This window comes from Rhea pennata, chromosome 5 (genome assembly GCF_028389875.1).
Source record: "Rhea pennata isolate bPtePen1 chromosome 5, bPtePen1.pri, whole genome shotgun sequence".
In the NCBI taxonomy this organism is placed as follows: Eukaryota; Metazoa; Chordata; class Aves; order Rheiformes; family Rheidae; genus Rhea; species Rhea pennata.
Window position 1 is genome coordinate 42,650,664 of NC_084667.1, and position 21,266 is coordinate 42,671,929.

Here is a 21,266-nt window from a genome sequence, read left to right on the forward strand (position 1 = left end):
CAGTCAGCCCACCAGCCCTGGCAGCTGGCTTAGGGAGCTCAGGGGGTGCTCCCATGTCACTCAGCAGCAGCACTGAAGTACTGCATCTCTAACCCGCCTGCCTGGGCTCAGCCAGCAGACCAAAAATGCAAAGAACGTTCCCACTGACTTGCTCCCATCAACAGCACAGCCCGGGCTGAGAGATGGGGGCTTCCCAGGTGATGGCACTGGGATAGATCAGAGTGGCTCAAAGGGTTGGTGGATTCCCTTCCTCAACCAGCCTGCCTTCCTTCCAGGACGATCATCACAACCTCCAACCCCTTGCTGCTCCCTGTGGCCACTGCTCCCCACATCACCGGCCCCCTCCCTTGCCCACCTGCTCATTCCAGGGCAACGCCTGCTTGGTCAGGTTGAGTTTGGGGTGCCTGGAGGCTCGGTCAGACCACCGGCCTCTGGAAAACCAGCCGTCCGAGTCCTGCCCGTCGCTCTGCCAAGGAAGCAGGAAAGGAAGTGAGAAACAGAGGGATGGAGCCAGTGCATCAGGACTGGCACACAGCACAACCCATTCCTTCTCCAGATGGTGAGTGAAGGCCACCGCTCTGCTTTAACCCACGAGGCCAGGGAGCTGTTTGCCTGCTTTGCCCAGGTCTCCCTGCCACCACAGGTTGCATTTCTAATGGCTCAGCAGCCTGGGGGAAAAATCTTGCCCCGAGATGAATTCAAAGAGGGAACTGGAGCCTTAAGGGATCTGCCAAGCAGATGTGCCTGCAGGAGGCTTCTCTAGATCTAAAAATGGGGACTAAATGGGATGTCATTGCAGCCGGCACAAGACCCACTAGCACGTGCTGCCTTTGGTGGTTATCTCCTTGTGCTCTCCATGCTCTCCCAGAGCCCCATAGCATCTGCCAGGGCCCATATGAGGGTCCCGCAGTGCAAGGTGCTATACTTCTCACCTCCAGCACTGCAAGGGGAGGTGGGAAGGCCTTTCTGAACCAAGGTAAAAGCTGACAGGGCTACCTGTGAGGAAAAACAGGGCACCCTGGCACGAGGCAGGAGTAGAAAAATATTGGCAAAGCATCTCAGGCAGCAGAGTTTCAAAATGTTCCAGCCAAACTTGTTTCCCTTCCTCTGCTGAAAAGTGCTCCTTCTCCAAAACAGAATGCTTTCTGTTCAGCTGAAATGGTTGTCTTTTCCCATAGACTTCAGAAAACAAAATATTTTGGGCTCAGTTTCCCAAAGAACGGAAGCTCAGGCAATAATGCAATCTCTTACAGCTGCTGGCCACCAACTTGTGCACTTGCCAATAGGTTTTATCTGGAAATGACTGATGGACAAATATCTCAAGAACATCCAATTCCTACAAGTTTTCTGTTAACTGGTGAGAGAAATCCAAATTAGTGAAGAGTCGGAACACAAACTCAACCCAACTATCATAAACCAGAGATTCTACCGGGGGCAGGGGGAGGGGGGAGGAGGTGGAAGGAAAAAGGTAGGAGAGGGAGACACCCAGGTGACACCAAACCAGATTTCAAAACCTCTAACTTATGAAACTCCTCATTCCCCAAGCTACAAGGGAGCAAGACAACAGAGAAATCGGAAAAGCAGTGACTCAAAGCAAGGCACATTCCCGCCACTATCAGGTTAAGCTGCTCGGCAGATGCAGGCTGAGGGAGGAAGACAGCCTGAGGGCAGGACGCCTCTCCACTCCCCCTCTTCCCTGTAAGGGGATTAGGTTAATCTGATTGCTTGCGGCTGGTAATTTAGCGGGACTAGGCAAGCATTCACCTTTGGCCGCCTTGTTGAGTGGGCGAAGGGTGGCAAGGAGAAATCAGACACCACGAGCCATGCAGGATGAGCCCTTTTTGCTCCACATGGCCACTTTGCCAAGGAAGGAGAAAAGCAGCATAAACAAAGCAAGGCCCATTAGGATGCATAGCACTAAGGAAATAATTAGCAAACTTTGCCTAAACCAACTCATTAAAGTCCCAGAGGAGGGGAACAATACCCTTGGAAGACATTATTAGGGAGGTGGTGTAATTGCGCTGCAATTGCTCGAAGGAAGGATTCCTTCTTCGACCTGAAAAAGCCGAGCTGTAATTACAGAGTGGCCTTGAGATCTTGAGATACGGTACCAGTATCTGAGTACTCCAAGAGCTGGTGGCACTGGGGTATGCCCTTTCTGACTTCCCCCTCCAGCTTCTTCCAGCATGGACACAAAAACATGCTCATGCTTTTTTGGGGGTCCTAAACAGATCATGTGCTCACAGGACCATGGCCTGGGAAGAGTGGATGTTGGGAAAGGCCCACTTGGAGAGCAACGCGCTGCAGGGACAACAGCAGCCTCAGTGCCAGGAGCAAGATGGTCATCTCACTCATGCAGAGTGGTGCTAGTAGAAACAGGGAGCTTGCTTGGGAGCTGAGGAAAAGTATCCGTGGATCTGCTTTGCAGCTGCATGAGCATTGACTAGCATCCTCATTTTCCTCCTTTGTAGAGAGTCTTTTTGAGGACAAGGAGAGATCAGAGCAGGAGTCCTCTTCTCCTCCACCTCCAGCAAGGGCTCTCGATTGCCCCCTGCCAGCAGGCCAGATGCAGTCAGCCTCTTCCACGTCTTTATTTCTCACTGCTTAATTGCTGCCGAGCCTGAAGCTAGCTCTCGGTACAAGCCCATGCTCTGGAAATGCAGGTTTCCCGCTGAGACTGCAGGGGACCAATCTCTGTCCCTTGGGCAGTGATTTGCTGAAGGTGCGGACAGACAAGGCTTTTAATCAAAGACCTAGCAATGCCATAATCTCAACTAGGTGCCACAGTCACTGAGCAGGGCCTCTGCAGAGTGAGCTATGAAAAGCTGGGCACCAAGAGCCCTCCAGACATAGTGCAAGAGGCTGCAGGGATTCAATGAGCACTCACTCGTGCTTTCTCCAGGCTCCTGGATGGATCATGTACTCAGAGTACCATGGCCTGGGGAAAGCAGCTGCTGAGAAATGCTGACCCAGAGGGCAACATGCTAGCAAGGACACTTGTAATTTGGCAGCAACTTGCTATCAGGGACAGGGCAAGGGATACTATGTGGCTTCTGCAAGGGACAAGGATAGTTTTTGTGCCACGAATGGGACAGTGATCTCTCCTACAGCATGGCTGTGCTGGCATGAAGAGAGAGCTTGGGACTAGAGTGCATGTTTGATGTCCTCCTTTTCCCCCCTCTGTACCAGCCCTTTGTGAGCAGCAGGGAAAAATCAGAGCAGAGAAAAGGATGTGGCAGCATTCCCTCTCCAAGCATCCCATGTACCAACCCTTCTCCTGCACTAACAGAGCAAATAGCAGCTCCTCTCCTCCCTTTCTCAACACCCCCTGGTTTTAGACCAGTTTGACTTGCTTGCCCCTCTCCAGGAAGCATCCCCTGCAACAGGATCAGGCTGCCTGCCAGAGGGACCGCAGGGCTGCCTATCTGGGGACAACGCAGGCAAGAGGCAAAAGGAAAGCAGGAGGGAGGCTGAGTAACAGCAGTAGCAAAAAAAAAACAGCATGAAAAGGATATCATCCAGGGACAAGAAACGCAGGGGGGGGATCCCCCACAGCAAGAGGAGGGCAGAGAGACAGTAGAAAGATGGATTGGTAACTGGATGGCTGGTTCTGCTCTTGCCCCAGTATGCTGTGACGAGGAGTCGGTTGTTCTGTCCCGCTTGGCCCCAGCGCCTCTTGGGACAGGATGAGAGCAGGCACTCGAAGGGAGATGTGTGAAGGACTTGAGATCTTGACCAAGGTATCCATTGGTCCACAATGGCTGCAGTCACCTATCAGCCAGGGCAGCCAGGCCTGCTCCCAGCTCTGAGAAGTGCAGCGCCTGCCCGGTGCCAGTGACAGACTAACCCTCTGCAGCACCATTCGCTGCACCCAGGGGGCTGGAGAGCAGCACTGCTGACAAGGACTCGGTGGCCCGGTGAGAGGCTGAGCAGGAGACAGCGGGGTGCCCTTGAGGCAAAGACATCAACCTCCTCCTGGGCTGCATCATCAGGAGTGCAGGCAGCAGGCAAGGGAAGAGGTTATTGCCCTCTGTATGGATCTGGCAAGTCCAAATCGGGGATACTAGGTCCAGCTTGGGACTCATCAGCTCAAGAAAGATGCTGACAAAATGGAGCAAGTCAAGTGGAGGCTACCAAGATGGTCAGAGACTGGAACACAGGGCATAGGAAAGGCTGGGTTTGTTCAGCAAAGCAGGATCCTGCTGCTCTCTACAGCAATCTAACAGGTGTCAAACACTTAACCAAGAGGTTGTCCATCCTTAGATCTAATGGAAATTCAGCCAGACAAGGCTTGGAGCAACCCACTCTTGCTGGACCTATGTTGAGAGGGGGGAGTGCGAGCAGAGACCTCCACAAGTCCCCTCCCACCTCGATCACTCTATGACTCTCTGATTACCACCTGCTCCTCCTCACGGCTCTCGCTGGAGTCTTCAGCTTTCCTCTGCCGTGCTGATGCCGGGGCTGCGGGCAGTCGCCTGCCAGGATCTGTCACCTCTCCCAGCCTCTCACCATCTGAGGACATGAAGAGAGAAACAAGTGAGACCACGTCCCACTCCCCAGCAGGTGCTTAGCAGAAGCGCATCAAGGCTCAGGCATCTTCTCATCCTGGCACGTGGAAAGGAAAGCACCGCCCTTGCAGTCGCTCTTAGTGGGGAAGGACATGAGGGGCGGCCAGGGCAGGCTCTGCCCGAGACACCCTCCATCGCATTGGTACTAAGCAGCTTGCAGTGGCTCATCAAGGTCAGATTTAATTACACTTCCTGCCGCCCGGCTCACAGCCCTTACGTCAGGGATGGCACGAGCTCCCACACAAGCTTGGCTCCCCAGGCAGCCTCAGAAACAGAGCAGAGCGCTCTGCCCTGGCCAAACCAAGGCCACCAACACCTGCCCGCATATGGGATGAGCGCAAACCTTACCCCTCCCGATCTGCCCCATCTCTAGGCTCTGCCCAGGCAACACTGGTCTGCTCAAGTCCCAGTCAGGGAGGGGCCCAACAATTGCCAACATAAGCTCAGACGCACATTTTTAGGGGTAGCTCCAGGCCAGCTGCATCCTGCAAATCCCCCCCTTTGCCTCCCTTGGAACTAGGCTTGGGCAGCAGAGAGACGTGCAGTGGCCTGGCTCGTACGAGGCTTCAGGTACCGCTTGCCAACGTATTGCTAACAAGTCCCAGACAACTTCATTACTGTGTGCTGGGATAATTATTCCCAACCTACAGCCACCCTGCTGCAGCTTACCCTGATCTTCCTCGGCTGCTGAGAAGGGAAGGTTTATTTTAAAATATCCTCCCTTCGCAGCACTAAAAATAAGCTACCTCCCCAAAATAACAGTGCAGATAAGAAACATTTATTAATGCTGCTTAGCAGGGCAAACCCCTTTCCCTCCACCGCAAGAGTCAGGCGCCTCCAAACCTTTCAGACAAACATGGAAGGGGGGGAAAAAATGTGGGGGATGGAGGAGGCAAAAAACACAGCTCCCTGGTGACCAGCAGCACTGCCTGGGTTTAGCAGAGCAAGGAGACGAGGTTACTTCTGCATTCAGACACAGCAGCTCCACGTTTCAAACCAACGATCACTAGTGTAAAGGGAAGTCCGGCTTTGGACCCTGGCTCGGGGCACCCCATGCCTCCCCATGGCCCAGATGCCATTAGTATGCCAGGGTGGCACGGCCCCGCGTCTCCGAGGAGATGGCGGCACAGATCCCACAGCAGCAGCCGCAGACACAGGAAACGAAGCTCTAAAGCCCCCTTATTCTGCTCGTGGCCATCCTTCAGGCCTGGCAGCCGCCGCTCGCCTCTGGCAGCTCCCCACCTTGCTCAGCCACCTGCTCACCCGTCTCCCTCCCCGGTGTTCATGCCAGGAGCTCGAAGGATGGCGGAGGGCAGGCAGTAGAGGGGCTCAGCTGCCACTCACTCCAACACAGAGCAGGGCATCCCATGCTCCCGTCCCATCTGCAAGGTTCTGCAATAAGTGTTCATTTCTGCAAAACAGCTGGGATGCTGCAGCAAGAGATGTGGCCTGAAATCTCCCCCCCCCCCCCCCAAAAAAAAAAAAAAAAAAAAAAAAAAAAAAGAATCAGGTATCCCCAGTGGCTCCCCTGGCCCCACAAGGCTTACACCAGGCAACTGCAGCCTCCCCCAGGGCCACCTGTCACTCGCAGCTCCCATCACATCATCCTGCCCTTGGATTTGGGAGCTTTCTCTAGTGCGAGCAAATCCTCTCAGGAAGGGGATCAAGTGTGTGCCCCTGCTTCAGCTTTCCCACCCACCAACTTGTTTCCCTGTACAGCTTTCCATTAAGGCAGCATCTTCCCAACCTCCCTTGTCTGGGGATCTTCAGACAGAGGTGGACGTTCCCCACTCCAGCTCCCATCGAGCATGGTCACCTTCCACAGCCGAAGGAGGTGAGTATATTTTTCAGGAGAAGACACTGCAATATTGTTTTTTTTATGCTAGAAATCCCCTGCCCCACCACTTTTGTGGTCTATTGAAAGATCCCCCCCCCTAGTTTACTATCCATCCTCCCCCTCTTTTCTTCTCCATCCTCCTTGCCAGGGGAAAAAAAAATACAGAAAACAAACAAAAAACTCCACACAAATGAATAAAACAGAGGAAGGCAAGAGTTGAAACCGAAGCAAGGGAGGAGAGAACACATTTATGAGTTTCAAGCGAAAGCAGCAGCCCTGGTTTTTACCCTCACCTCCCATTTTTTTGCAGTAGCCGCCTCATCTTGGATCATGGCATTTAGCTCCCACCCAGGTCTCCCAGGGGAAGGCAAGTGCTCGTATCCCCCAGGATACTCCTCTCCTGGGACGCTGCAGCAAGAGATGTGCTGGCCAAGCACTCAGGCCAGCCCCTGTCCCTGCTGCTTCCCTGCGTCCTCAGCCAAAACCGGAGTCGGTCACAGGGCAGCTGCCACAAACCCATTAGGGCAGGGTTAATTGCACCATTTTGCATCTACATTAAAAACCCACAGAGTGGTGGCATTTAAGTAATATGGAGGCAGTGACACCAAGCGAATGAAACCTGCACACCTTCAGCAAAACCCTCTTTCTCTGCAGGGATGGCAGCTGCAGGGAGGCAACTGCTCACTTAGAGAGGTGACGGCATCCTGGGAGGAGGAAAAGCGCCAGCAAAGCCGTAGAAAGAGAGTCTTCCAGGCTTCTGCGACAGTGTTTATTCTTCTGCAATTCAAATATTGGATATGAAAGTCAAGGACACTATTAGCCAAAAAAAAAAAATCAAATGCTGATAAGTCTGGCTGCTATGTGTGGGAACTGGAAAAAAAATGCCCCCCTCAAAGAGAGGAAAGAAACAGCAGCTAATACCAACTGGCAATGAACATCAGTTTGCCACAGGGAAAGATAAATGTTCCCCAAAGACACAGTCCCTTCAGTCTGAACCTTGCCCACTCCAGAGAGAGGAGCAAATCAGGAAAATACGAGAAAAGGAGGAGAGTAGGGAACAGCTATCAGGGAAGAGCAAAGAAAAAATTAAAAAAAAAAAATCTCTCTTTTGCTGCTCACCCTGAGCATGGAGAAGTCAGGCTCCAGGAGAGCACAACAGCCTTGAGGTTTTCCAGTCCGGCCTCCTGGCACTGGGAGTTTCCACTGGTTACAACAAGATCTCCTCTACAAGCAGGAGAGAGAAATATTGCTTAAAGCAAAGTCAAATACAGGAGAAGAGACCCTAGGAGGTGGGTATGGAAAAAACTAGCACATCCTTCCTGATAGCATCCCACAAGCCAGCAACGAGAGCTCATCAGGGGTTGTCTGTACCTCCACAAACACCCTAGATGAGGCAAGTTGGAGTTTCTCCATTGCATCTCCTCCTCAAATATTAAATTTTGGGCAGAACCAGCCAAATCCACTACGGGATTCTGCTCAGTCCTCCCACGGTCACGTGCCATCTCAGGCCCGTGCTGGGCTCCCTGGCACCTTTGGCTCACCTTGTGCCAATCCACAGCTTCCTCTTCTCTTGGGAAGCTGTATTAGCTGCACCCCTCCACCATACACAAGGTGCCTCCATCAAATGCAGCCCCTAGGGAAGGTGTGCTGGTAAGATGGCAACGTGGAGCATCATTGGACTGCTGAAAAAATCCCAAACTGTCCTGACTCCCAGCAAGGTCCCCAAATCCATATCCACTTTGGCTGACAGCGAATTGCTGCCTAGCATCAATCACTCCACCTAGCCCAAGGCTTCACTCTGCTCACCTCCACCAGGCTCTCAGCAGTGAAAGAATTGAGTGCAGGCACACTAGTGGGCACTAATTCACTCCCATGCCTTATACCACTGACCTCCTAGATCGTAAAACAGTTGTGGTAGAGCGGTCCATGCCACTGCCCAGCCAGGCTGGCCTTTAAGGACATCAGCATCCCTGTTCCCATTCGCTCCCTGCAGCCATTCCTTTCGGAAAGGGGCTTGGAGCATGAGCCAGAGATCTGCTTCCTTGGGGCACTTTTTCCCCAGGGTAATACTCAACAGGGATGCACAAAGATCTTTTTCCAGAGAGCGCAAAAGTGGGGCTGATGCCTTCCAGCAGTGCCTGCACAAGGAGAGGGCAGAAGCTGCACACACTATTACGTGAACTGTCACCAGGTCACAGCGGGCCTGTGGCAAACAAGCCAGCGGCTGTGCTAGGGCTGGGAGCACATCATGCGATGAGACTAGTCACCACAAGTGCAAACGACCAAAATCCACCCTCGTTGCACAGCCCAGGATCCCCCCACGGGATGGGTCGTGCCTTGAGACGGGGCACGCAGCTGGAGACGGACAGACAGGAAGGTACACGGGGGTCCCTCCAGGGCACACACGCGTTGTTCCAAGGAGGTGAATGCTTTGTAACAAACACAACCAACCCTGCCAAAATACAGCAACAAGCATCAAAGCAGCTCTCGCCAGAGCAGATGCCCACTGCTTGACACAAACACATACAAAAAGGTGTCCCAGTACTCCACGGGCATGGAGGAAACGGGACAACTGGTGGTATGTCCTGCTTTTGTACCTGCTCCCTAGCCTGGTGGGCAGCAGGAGATGAGCAGGGCCCCTGGCTTTCTGTTATCATGGCCATACAAAGCCTTTCTTACTGTCTGTCTCCCCGTGGCCCCTCCTCTGGGAGCCTGCAGCCGCAGTGCACAGAGGTCCTTTCAAGAAGTAAATTCCTGCCTCCGCGCTGCCTTTCTCTTCCCCTTCTGCTCCGCTGACAGCACGCAACGCGCTCACTCCAAACACAGGCCCTTTCTTCAGCCGAATTTCGGAACTGGAATTCCTCCTGCAGCTCCTGGACTCTTGCCAGACCTTCCAATTTGTTTAGAGATGTCCCTCCATTACGCTTTCTCCCTCTTCTCCTAATTGTTTTTAATGAATTTCCAGGCCATGGTAGCTTGCTGCAAGCTCGCCCACCACGCATCCGGAGCCTAGCCGCCCAGGAATAAATCCAGACACAGCCCAGCAAGCCAAGCTGCCTTGTCTGCCTCCTCCAGATCCTCGGGGGTGTTTCACTCTTGGTACATATGTGGGAAGCTCAGAGGAGCATCTGCAAAAGGACTGGGGCTGGGACAAGCAAAGCTGCTTCCCCCACCGGCACTGTGGCCCTCCAGCCACATGCACAGCTCTAACAAGCTCCAGTAGCTCAACATGAAGATTCTCACTGAGAGACTTTGCACAGAACTTGAAACAAATCCATTTTTGCTACTCAACACAGGAGCACAAACACTCTAGCTCACCCCTTTACCTTGGTGGAGAGGGCTGACAAGGGGCAGCTACAGTGCCTGGGGTGTCGGCTCTCCCTCCCCACCAGGGCCCAAAGATGCCTGCTCCTCTCCCCTGTCTGCCAGCTCACCTGGGATCTTCCAGGGGATCACAACCAGCCCATTCCTGCTCTGTCCTCCTCTCCCGAAGGCACAGCAGGAGGTGCTGGGGCTCCACGCAGCTGGGAAGCAGCAGAGGGGCCCACATCTGCAGTCCTGGATTCTCCATAATGAGGGTAGCACAAGCAGGGCTTAGCATAACATGGATTTCGGACACCTCTTCCCACCAGACCATGACACCCTCCTTCCCTACTGTTTGCATGTTGGCCTCTGCCTCCAGGCAACTGCATACAGGATGGCTGTAGGCACCACGAGAGAAAATCCTGGGAAGAGATGGCAGTCAGCAGTCAGGGGAGCCCAGCTCCACAGGGGAAATCTGAGGACCCATGCGGCTCCTAGCCTTCAGCTGGCCAGTCATCACCACCAAGGGCAGGCAAGCATGAGAGACACAAGTAATAAACTCCATTAACAATATAGTTAGCACAATAATGTGGTGCAGTCCAACAGCAACCAACGGCCTATAAGAGGCCGTAAAATTACACTCATTAGCAAATGGCTCTGGGGAAACTCTTGCAGGGGACAGCACAGCAAGCACAGCATGTGCTGCAGGACCGGTCCACTGTGTCAGCAGATCTGGTCTGCAAACTACAATTTAGCAAGGGGGACCCAGTTACCCGAGGCAAGGAGGAAAAGCCAGTGATGAAACTCTTTCCATCTCTCCTGGCAAGCCCTCAGCCCAGCAGGGCTCACACAATCCATCTCCCTCCTCCACCCTGGTGCTTCTCACAGTGCCACTGAGCTTTTCTAACACACCTCCTCCAGCATCCCTAGCGACAGCCCAGGCAATGCAGAGAAGCAATTAAGGAAGAGCCCGCGGGCCTCGCCTCCAAACTGGAGGGAGCCAAAAGCAGGTCCCAGCAGAGCGCAAAAGCGAGGACAAAAGGACGGCCGAAGGCACTGTTCAGCTCCCGGCCCACAAGCCCACTCCACAAGGGCACTGCAAAGTGCGAGGAGAGACAAAGCCAGTAATGCATCCAAACACATGAAAAGGAGATGCAAGGAGCCGCAGTGAGGCCCAAGGCAGCAGGCAGAATAAAAGACTCGTACAAAGTGCTGCTTTATACGTGGCTGGCTCGTGAGAAGCATCCCCTCTTCTCTCCCCTCCCCAGAAGAGGCTCTGAAGGGAACCAAGAAGGCGCCCCAGCCCCAGGTTTCCAAGTGCACCAGCCAGGCAGGAGCTGCCATGTGATCTCTACATTTATAGCTACTTACCCGCCAAGCCTTTCCTCCAGAGGAGATGTGAGGAGCAATTCATACATCACCAGGAGCCACAACACCCCCAAAACATAGCCCTCCATGGCACTCCTGATCCCCCTCAGCCTGTCGTGCCTTGGATGGGTCCTTCTTTGCACTGCCAATGCTTGTCCCCTCCTGGCAGCACCTGCCTGCCCCATCACAGCTTCACCAGCAGCCAACAGGTTAAGCCGGTGGCTGGGCTCCCTCTGCGGAGGATTGCAGGGGCTCAGGGTCAGACACCCATGAGATGCAAATGAAGCCAGTTATGAGGAGCCTGGAGAGGATTTGCTCTTGGGTAGAAAAGCACACGGTGATTTCTAACAGAGCTAACCCAGGCTCCTGCGCTTTTAGAGGCCCTCTGGGGCTGCACGGCTCAGGCAGAGCCCCCAACATGCCTTCAGCCCCAGCAAGGTCATGCTGACTGGCATGAGGTAAAGATCCAGGTGAGCTGGCTCAGACAGGAGAGGACTGGAAAACAACAGTATTAAGGCAAAACATCAAGCCAGAACCTGAGTCCCTACAATCTTGTGCTGAAAACAAGGCATATTTAAACTGCAGTTTGGGAATGCCACTGCAGGGCCTCCTGGGAGCTGTGATTTGGTTTCCAAATCCCCAAATGGGGTTTGGCCCTATTTCTCCTGCAAAGGCTCAAGACCTTGGCCAACCTCTGCCTCCCATGTGGCCTCCCTTCCCTTTGCTGAGGCCACTGCTACGCATGCTGGGGGATGTGGGCTGCTAGGGAAGCCCAGACATGAAAAGACCTCAGGGGCATGAGACAGCCAAGCAAAAGCTCCCAAAAAGCCCCACAGTGCAATTGCAAGCATTTGCCTGCAACATGTCTGGCTGCAAATCCTTGCTTCCGCATGGAGCCTTGTTTTGCCCAGCCTCGAAAAAGCCAGCACCACTCACACTTTGGACCAGAAAGTCTTTGCTGCTCCTCCATGCATCCAGCAGCAGAGGCACCTGAAGGCTTAATGGGCAGCAGCCAAGGCTGAAATATCCCTGCCTATATCCACCTATAATGGCTCTTCTGCTCCAGCCTCACAGCTCGCTTGGAAAAAGGCGTCCACAGGATGTAAGCTGGCATTGTCCAAGTCTTCACAAAATGGGTAAGGTTGGAAGGAACCTGGGAAATCACCTAGTCCAATCTCCCTGCTCAAGCACGGTCACCTAGGGCATGTTAGACAGGATCGCATCCAGGCAGGTTTTGAATATCTCCAGAGAAGGAGACTCTGCAAGCTCTCTGGGCAACCTGTTCCAGTGCTTTGGCTTGCCAGCATCCTCACCAGCACCCACTCCAGAAAGGCTGAAGAAGGAAAGAGCAATGAATGGATGGCAGCCTTTTTTTTTTTCTTCCCTGGGCCTCCAGCTTCTTTTGGACATATCAAGGGAGACATCAGTGGTCTCCCCAAAATTGCCTCCATGCTACAGAAAACACAAGCCAGGGTAAAGCTCTCATATCCCCTCAGACACAAGCCCAGAAACGCTGGGTTTGCTCAGCACAGGGCCAGCAGAGAAGGCTTTACTGCTGCTACTCATGGGAGCGCACCATGACCAGCGTAGTGAAAACAGAGATGGACAGATTTAGTGCTGTGCTCCTGATGAGAAATCTCCCCGGAGGCTACCATCTGGCTCTTCTAGCTTTCTTCGACATCTTCCATGCAGCAGGAATCAGAAGCCAGATCTGCTTCCAGCCAAACCAAGAATAGCCTGTCCACTGCTTATCCCTGACGTGTCCAAGGACAGGGCTGGAACGAGGTGCCAGAAGGAAACCATATCAGCGTGTTCAGACCTATACTTTAACCTGGGTCTCTACAGTCAGGCTGATGCTCCCTGTAAACAGATGCTATTGCCAGCACCAGCTAGCACCACAACCCACACAACAGCATGCAGGATGAGCACCCGTCCCAGGTTGTCCACCCCGAATGGTAACTTCAGCTCCAAATGCACTTCACAGTAACGTGGGCTTGCTCTCAGTTTCTGGCTTGCAGAAGGAGCCTGCCAGAACAGCTAACTCCAACATGTACGATCAGGCAAAGACACAGAAGGAGAGTCCTTCAGAGGCTGGAAAATATGACGGTCTGGAAGAGTTCTTGCTTGCTATCTCTCCATCCAACCCCTGTCTGTGCTTCACTAAGCACTACTGTCAGCCACTGCAGGACATCTTTGGGCCATCACACAAGCATGGGAGATTGCCTGGAAGACCTCAGAAAGGGCATAACCTCGGTCACAGGGTACTCAGCATGCCTGAAACCTTGGAGAGGGCTGGCTTTGGCCATCTTAACCCTCATAGTGTTTTGGTTTGTCCCTCTGCTCTCTTACGAGGCATTTCCCCTGAAGAAAGCAAGGTAGTGACATATGCCCACAAGGGGTGCCAGGGGCCAAAAAAAGTTGAGCCCTCCCAGGCAATCTTCCTCTTTGAGATTTTGAGCTTCATCTTCTAAGTGCAGATGAACTCTAGCTGCCCCAAAGTCTGGATTTGGACCTCCAAATCTCTGTGACACTTAGCATTCTCCATATCCAATGGGAAGTGGGAAGGGACAGGAACAACGTGCTCTCAGCTCTGTAATGCCTCTCCAGAGAAGGTCCAGCTAGCCCGAGTCCGTCTGCATCTCTGCAAATGCTGCAAGACTTCCATGACAAAATTCTCTCCCCGACAAACAATTTCATCATCCTTTTCCTCCCCAGAGGGGGAAAAAAATACAACTCAAACCCTAAAAGAAGTCTTGCAGCATGTCAACAACAACAAAAAGAAAAAAGCACCCTGATCTTGAGGGAAACATCATGCTGGAAAAAAAGAGGGACCAGGGACTAGCTCTTGGTACCATGCAGAACTAGGACACCGTAGTGTTCAACAGGAATGCCAAGCCCCAAGAGAGACATGGGCACCCACATTATTACATGGCCTAACATTGCCATCATCGTTGCAACGAAGGGCCAAGGACAGTGGCTCCGGCCAGAACAAGTGGCTGGACAGTGCAGGATGCGAAAGGCAAGCAGACAGCCCAAGAAGGACTCTTTGGAGGATCTGCCACAGGTTTGGGGGGGGGGAGGGGGGAAGAAGAAGAAGAGGGCAGCCAGAGACACCTTCCCAGCACTGCAACAGCACAAGAAAAAACATGCTGCTCTACCAGGTGGCTTCCTAGCCTGGTGGCAGCTCAGCAGAAATGACTGAGGTCTGTGTAGCAAGTGCTTAATGGTAACGAAAGAGGCCAGACCCTTAGCTCTAAAAGCAACACGGCTACAGTGATTTACCGCCATCAGGAATTCAATCTCATCTTTCCACAGTTTCCACTTGTCAAGCAGACACATAAGCTTGTCAGCCAGCAGCAAATTGGTCCCCATGCAGATCCAGGCCACAACCCATTGCAGCCTGCTCCAGGGAAACCACGCAGCATTAGGATGTCCCCAGGAGTGGGAGGACATCCTTTTGGGGAGATAGTATGAACAAGCGTCCATCTCAGCATGGCACCAGGCTGCCTCCGGACCCACTGACAGGCCCTCATGCCCAGCAACTCCCGTAAGTCCAGCAATCCCTGCTGCCTCGGCTAAGCCTCACCATGTTCGCACCCGTTCTCAATCACTTGCTGATCATCTCACCACGTCCCACATTGCAAGGCACATCCCCAAGCAGGCAGCAAGGATGAGGCAAAGGAGCAGCACCCCAAAGCACACCCTGCTGTCCTGAGTCTGTTAATCCCAGTGCTGCAAAGGCAGAAGAGACCAGCAAGAGGCTGAGCAGGAGGGAATATGGACACCATTGGACAACTCTCTCTCTAGCCAGGACAGCTGCTTTGGTCCCCAGGCCTTGGACCCTGGTTTACCTTTAGTGAGCTCCTAAAGCTCCTGGTTTCTCCTGCAATACAAACTGCAGCATCCCTCTGACCACAAGGCACCAAGCCCTGGTACCTATTCCTTCTGCTTTTCAGCACTCACTTCAGCCTGTAATCCACAGGCACCCTGCGGCAGGGTGGTTGTCTCTCTGCACCCAGTCTAAAAGAGCAAACCAAGAGGCTCTCAAGCTCCCCAGAGAGCCCTCAGACCAGCTCAATTAGATTCCTGTGCTGGCCACGGGGTCTGGACCCGCACTGTGATCCCACATATTGCACCATGTCAGCCCGCTCTGATCCCACTGCAGAAACAAGACAAGAGTTGATATGGACCACTCACCTCTGTCCCATAACTCCCAGAGCACCACAGGCTACAGAGCTGAGTGCGACCCCAAAAGCTTTAGGTGTTTTCAGGCTTTCCAGCCAGTCCTCCTCGCAGCTCCCCAGTGACAAGGGGCATCCTGAGGTGACAGAAGCACCCGTAGGAGTAGCCAACTTCTCCCTGTTGGCTCAGAGATGGCTCACGGTATCGCAGAGGGAGTACAAATGTGAAGTGAGGTGACATTTAAATCCAGACACCAGAGCTGCTACAAACACACCAGAGCTGCTGTTTACATCAGTGCCACCCCATCGGCTTAATTACCAGCAGCTTGGCTCTCTCCAGCGCCGGCCCAGCCTCTGAGTCAGCAGCCAGACAAGACAGAAGCACAAGCTTCCCCCCACCAATCATCTTAATGGGCTGTTAAGCAATTATAATTAGGCATTAAGTGTCAATATTGCGAACATCTTCCACTGCTGCAAAAATTCAGCACGGGATACACCACCCTCCGGGAAACAGCACTGCTCGCTGCTCCAAGGGATGCCGGCAGACAGTGAGAGCATGCCAGGCGTTGCACATCCACAAACAGCTTCCAAGGCACGGAGCGGGCACGAGGCAGAGATACCCCCCGCTGCACAGAGCATCCCAAGTCAGGACTCTGTCACCCCGTGCTCATGCAAACATTTCCCTTGGCAGCACCACACCATCAGTTCCCGATGCCTGTGCTCCTGGCAAGAGCACACTCAGGAGCCTGCTGTGGTCCAGCCCTGGAGGTCTTTTAAAGGTGCAGCTCTACCAAGCCTTACTTGTGTCAAGGCAAAAAAATTACAGGCTGTTCTTGCAATAGCTTTTGCTGCTGGGCAGAGGTTTTTCCGAGCCTGTCAGGGAGATGTTTCCAGTCTCCTTCACCCCACTGCCTCAGCCTGACAGCCTAGCATGGCCAAGATGGGTGACAGGCACCATATAAATGTGTCGAACAGATAAGCACTCCAGCCAAGCTGACTAAGTGACAGCAGTCAGCAGTGATGGGATGGATGCGAACAGGGCTCATGACCATCCCAAGCAGCACAGGGACAGCATAGAAGAGGGCACAGAAGACGAGGCTAAGCCCAGGCAGTAGCGGGAGGGCAAACCCTAAGACAACACTTCCTTCGCACAACACAGGAGATGCAGGTGGTGAGGCATTTCAGTCACTCTCGCCTGCTTAGATGACACTTACAACTACAGTTGGCTTAGAAAATGGTTTAGTTTCTGTAATGGGTAGCAAGGAGGAGAGGAGCCAAGTTTCCTGCTTTAAGGGCACTACGGAGTCCATGGTAGGTACCATGTTTCCAGCAGCAGACTGTTTATACACTGCCAGACCACAGCCTTCTCGCATCCCCAGGCCAGCACTGGGGTGGTTTTTTTCCCCTTGCATTGGCTGTGCCTTAAGGCACAGATGATTCGAGGAAGGAACTAGAGGAACAAAGATTTGATGGTCTTTTTCCTCCCCCGAACCAATTGGTTTTGTGCTGTTTGCCCACTCCATGACTTTCCTCACAGCTGGAGCAATGGAAATCAACGCCAGCTCACTCAGGGCTGGCTATGGAGCTGCTATTTGAAACCAGTCAGGCTGACAAACACACACCGGTGTCGCAAACGGCCGAGAGGTAACACTAACATTTGCATGCCTCAAAGCACTTCTGTGTCCTGAACATTACCCTACCTCTTCTTGCACATCAAGAGCACATGAACCTCCCCAGCCTGTCCCAGCTCACACCTCATTCCACTATATTGGCCTTCATCCCCTCCCCTCACCCCCATATCTAGGTCCATTTAATTTTGCATTGGCTCCAAAAGCACAAACAGAGCTCACTGGATCAGCGCTGGGCTGACCACATACCGGTCATCTGCTGCTGCAGCCCTCCCAATTGCAACAGGGTGACGGCTCACTTATCACAGTGAAGATTTGGCCCTTGGCACTAAGCTTTTAGTTCCTGTGATATACCTTCTGCCAAAGGTTGTCCATAGCCTGTAAGGTAGTAGGAAATCGGTGAAATTAGTTTTGGCCTACAAAGCAGCCCCAACCTACCGAATTTATGGGTGGCTCTCCTTGGTTGCAAGTGCAGCATGGACCATTCCCTGTGTGGTGACACAGCGGCATTTTGCCATCTTTGCACCTCTTGCAGGACAGGAGGAAGAGGAAAAAGGCCGAGGAGCTTTCCTTTTCTCAAGGGCCAGCAGGCAGGATCACAGCCCTGCAGAGAAGAGAATTTCTCATCCAACCCAGCATTTCAAAGCCCCGTAACTTGAACTTCTCTCCTCCTTGAAGGGGAACTGAATTTCAAGCTATTCTCTGACTACAGCCTCATGAGCACCAGAAGACAGGGTACACACCACTCACCATTTCACTTGCCAGATTTCCAACCTGTTTCAGTCAGAGCCTACTACTTCTTTCCCCTCATTTCTGTTGCATTTGTGTGTTTTAAAGTTCCCCCCCCTATTTTCAATATATATGTGACAGCAAATTCAGCTGAGCTCTATGCCTTTAAGGAGAACAGCATAGGAACAGAGCATCCGTTTCCATTCAGCTTGCGAGCGTGGACAGCCTCCGCCTCCCCGCCCCAAATCCTCCAGTGCCGATTTTTGCTGTGCATCACACGCGTGCCGTATCCATCGGTCAGCAGCCAGCTCCCATCAATCTCATCCCTCAGCTGAAATCCCTTCTGCCCTGCCATTGCCTAGGCAACAAGCACTCAAATAGGGACAGGGCGCAGCACGGATGAGCCACCGCTATCTCAGAGACAGCTGCTCTGCCACGTATGGCTCCCGTGCAAAGAGCAGCTCTGGGGAGACCTGGCCACGGCAGAGGGAAGGAGCTGTCGGAGGGGAGCGCTGTGAAGGCAAGCTCCCCAAGCTTCAACGTAAAAAGCTCTTGGCACTTAGAAAAGGCCTGTAGTGCATGTTCTGCAAAGCATTTCCTCCTCCCCAAGCATTTCCAGATGTACAGCGCCTGTGCTTTCTAAGCAAAACTTTTTTTTAAAAAAAGTGAAAAACATCATTCCTGCCACTTCCTTCTCTCCCTCTGCCTGTCCCAGCTGTCACCTCCTGGCCACGGGGAAGCCAAACACTTAATCATCTGGCTCTAAAGCCAGCTGCCAATGCATACATGTCACCCATTGAGACTTTTACAGACAACCCAGAGGCATCTCCCAGCCCAGCCAGGTCTGCACAGCCTCTGGAAAGGCCGCAGGTCACTTGTGCAAAGCCAACACCCATGCGCAGGGACATGCACATCCCCTGCTGTCCCACCCACCACCAGGCTCGCAGCACCTTTGGCCAGGTGGCCACAGGCAGCAGGTTGCTCTCTGAATCGTGCATTTTCCCAGTCGCCCAACCCTCCACCGGTGCCCTTCCCCACCGCAGAGGCGCCCACCTGCTCCCCATGGCTGAATCAGCTCTTTGACGCTGGGGCTGGCAAAGCCGGGCCGGGCAGCACAGAGAGGACTAACTGCAGCCTTGCAGCTGGCCCCCTGGGAGAGAGCTGGACTCTCCTCCTGGCATCCCTCAGCCCCACGGCTATAACCAAGCAGGATCAGAGGCAAAAAGTCCAGGTGCATCCAAGGACAATCCAGCAGCGGGACTGGCCATCAGCAACCCACAGACCCCAGGGTGGTCAGCCAGCAATGTCATGGCTGCACTTAGCGGGACACCAAGAAGGCAGCAGCACAGCCCTGATGGGAAAAACCCTGCAAGGAAAGGGCCAATCCACACCGGCTCCACCAAGCTGTGTGGATATGGTCTGCCCAGCACCTCCGTCACAGGGTGCAAAGCCCTGCTGAGGACTGCACACTGCTCATTTGCACCTCTGATGTCCCATGGGGGCAGCCAGGAAGGGCATCCTTCATAAGTGGAGACTCAGTTTATCAGACAGAGCTTTTTGTTCCCCCTGGCTTTGTGTTCCAGGGTTTTGAGGCTTAGGGAAAGAACAGCTCAGTTTCAGTTTGGAAACTGCCAGCTCCCAGGCACAAGCAGCACTTGCTTCTCCTCCGGGATAGAGGCAAAGACCAAAGCACTTGCCTGGACTCAGGGGAGCAAAACATCCCCTGGGAGCTGTGCCCTCTTGCGCTCGCTGCATCAGGGCAGGGCCCCCTTGCCTGTGCCGACAACCATCCCATGCAGCGAGCACGCCGGACAAGGGGCTAGCAGTGAAAGACAGCAAGCAAAGCTCCCCGTTGGGCCAAATCGCAGATCCAACCTAAGAAACCACAAAGAGGGAAGTGAAGCAGAGGCACAAGCGCTGCCGAGGGCCCCAGGAGCCGCAAGGCAGGTGGTGAGAGCCAGGGTGCAAACACTGCTCCTGAGGGTGGGCTTTGCTCATCCAGCTTTGCAGGGAGAACCACGTAGGGAGTATTTGCCTCTCGGGGGGGGGGGGGGGGGTTGGCTTGCTGCCTGCCCCAACAGGCCCCAGCAAAATAGGGCCGGATAGGGTCAGGAATGTACAGGGCAAGAGGGATGCCCCAAATGTCCACCTGACCCCCATGGAATCCTTCTCCCTTGCCTTGGCCAGCCCTGGGCACCTTCCCGCCTCTGAAGTTTTCCTTTGGAAACCAGGCTGCATGAGTCCTGCACTCTATCATCCTCTCAGACGAGCCCCCTCTCAACACATCAGGGCTACACCTCCAGCAAAACGGCATCTCCTCCTCCGGCCACTGCTGGCAGGATGGCGACACACGTCGAGATCTGCAGCCCTGACCCTCTCCTACCCCGACCCAAGCGAATCCCACCTGGCCTGTACATCCTGTATGGCTCAAAGCCGGAAGCAGCAAGCGCCACACACGTTTCTGAAGCATGCTAATGGAGAGCTGAGCCCTCCCTCGCTCGGTGCAGCTGGGGACACACTGTCAGCTTTGTCTTGCCCACCATCTGTGGTACGTGTGGAGATCTAGAGACCATCCCACAAGCAAGCCTTCGGCCACCCCAGCATGCCTCTGCCATGCTCTGCCTTGCATGACCCACAGCATGGACCAGGCTGAGGCAGGTAGGAAGCTCTGGCTCTTGCTCCCTCCCAGCTGGCAAATGCCCCAGGAGCCGGAGGAAGGCAAATACTGACATCGCTTGGATAGTGGGGGCCTCACATCCCAGCCTAACAGGGCATTGGATTCCGTTTCCATCCCCCTGCTTTGGCCCCACAGCGCACACCCTCTGCGAGAACGGCGTGTGGCTGAGCCCAGCTCCAGGCTGGGCCCCTTCACTCGGAGGCTCTGCATCTCTTTCTCCCTTGCTAAGGCAGGATTTTCTGTATGCAAAGGCCTATCCTCAGCATAAACTCCTAGTGCATCTGGCAGGAAGTTTCTCCTCCTCCCCAAGCCAGGCCTCTAATCAGCTCAGCACTGGTCCCCAGGGACCACACCAGCCAGCCCAAGTGCATGCCAGCCTGCTACAAACCCTCTCTCCCCTGCAGGCAGGCACGGCCTTAATGCACATCACCTGATATGGGCAAGGGGCACATTATGTTCTTCCTCCCCGGAGGAAGACAGATTCGGTGCTCCCCGATGGTTTGCGCCTCCGGTACAAGCATCCTGATGTTTCTGGCAGCAGAACAGATGCAGTACTTAGAAAAACAGGGCAGGACACCACATATTGCAGCGACATCCCTTCCCTGCTTCTACCAAGAGCTCCAATTTCCTCCCCGGTGGGTAACGAGAGCCTTTTTCTGGCAGGTAGCTCCTTCCCCATTGCCAGCGGTTCACACTCGTGCAGTTCAGGGTCCCCACACCATGGCTGGAGCTCTCTGCATGCCTGGGGAAGGACAACAGCGCACTGGATCAGAGACAGGGCCGGCCCTGCACACCCTGCCCCTTCCCAGCAGCTGGGGTGTATCACAGCAAGCCCTATCCCTTCCAAACAGCACAGCTGGGGCAGCAAGAGGAGCTGCACTTACCAAAAAGCTGAAGGGAGGGCAGAGTTAAGGATAAACTGCCAAACAAAAGGGTATTTGAGAAGATGCAGTCGAGACATGCCTGAGAAGAGAG

General features: G+C 53.8%; 1 protein-coding gene across 2 annotated transcripts in view; it reads right to left on the reverse strand.

The window, feature by feature from the left end:
* B4GALNT4 (beta-1,4-N-acetyl-galactosaminyltransferase 4) overlaps window positions 1-21,266 on the reverse strand; it is a 42,666-nt gene that overhangs the window by 15,697 nt on the left and 5,703 nt on the right. For both annotated transcript variants that reach the window (XR_009958503.1, XM_062576481.1), the window contains exons 2-3: window positions 4,400-4,512; window positions 356-466 (exon numbers count right to left, since the gene is read on the reverse strand). Coding sequence is in view for 1 of the 2 variants with exons in the window: in XM_062576481.1 (XP_062432465.1) it covers window positions 356-466; window positions 4,400-4,512 (224 nt within the window). In the remaining variant the exon portion in view is untranslated. The remainder of the gene's footprint in view (window positions 1-355; window positions 467-4,399; window positions 4,513-21,266) is intronic.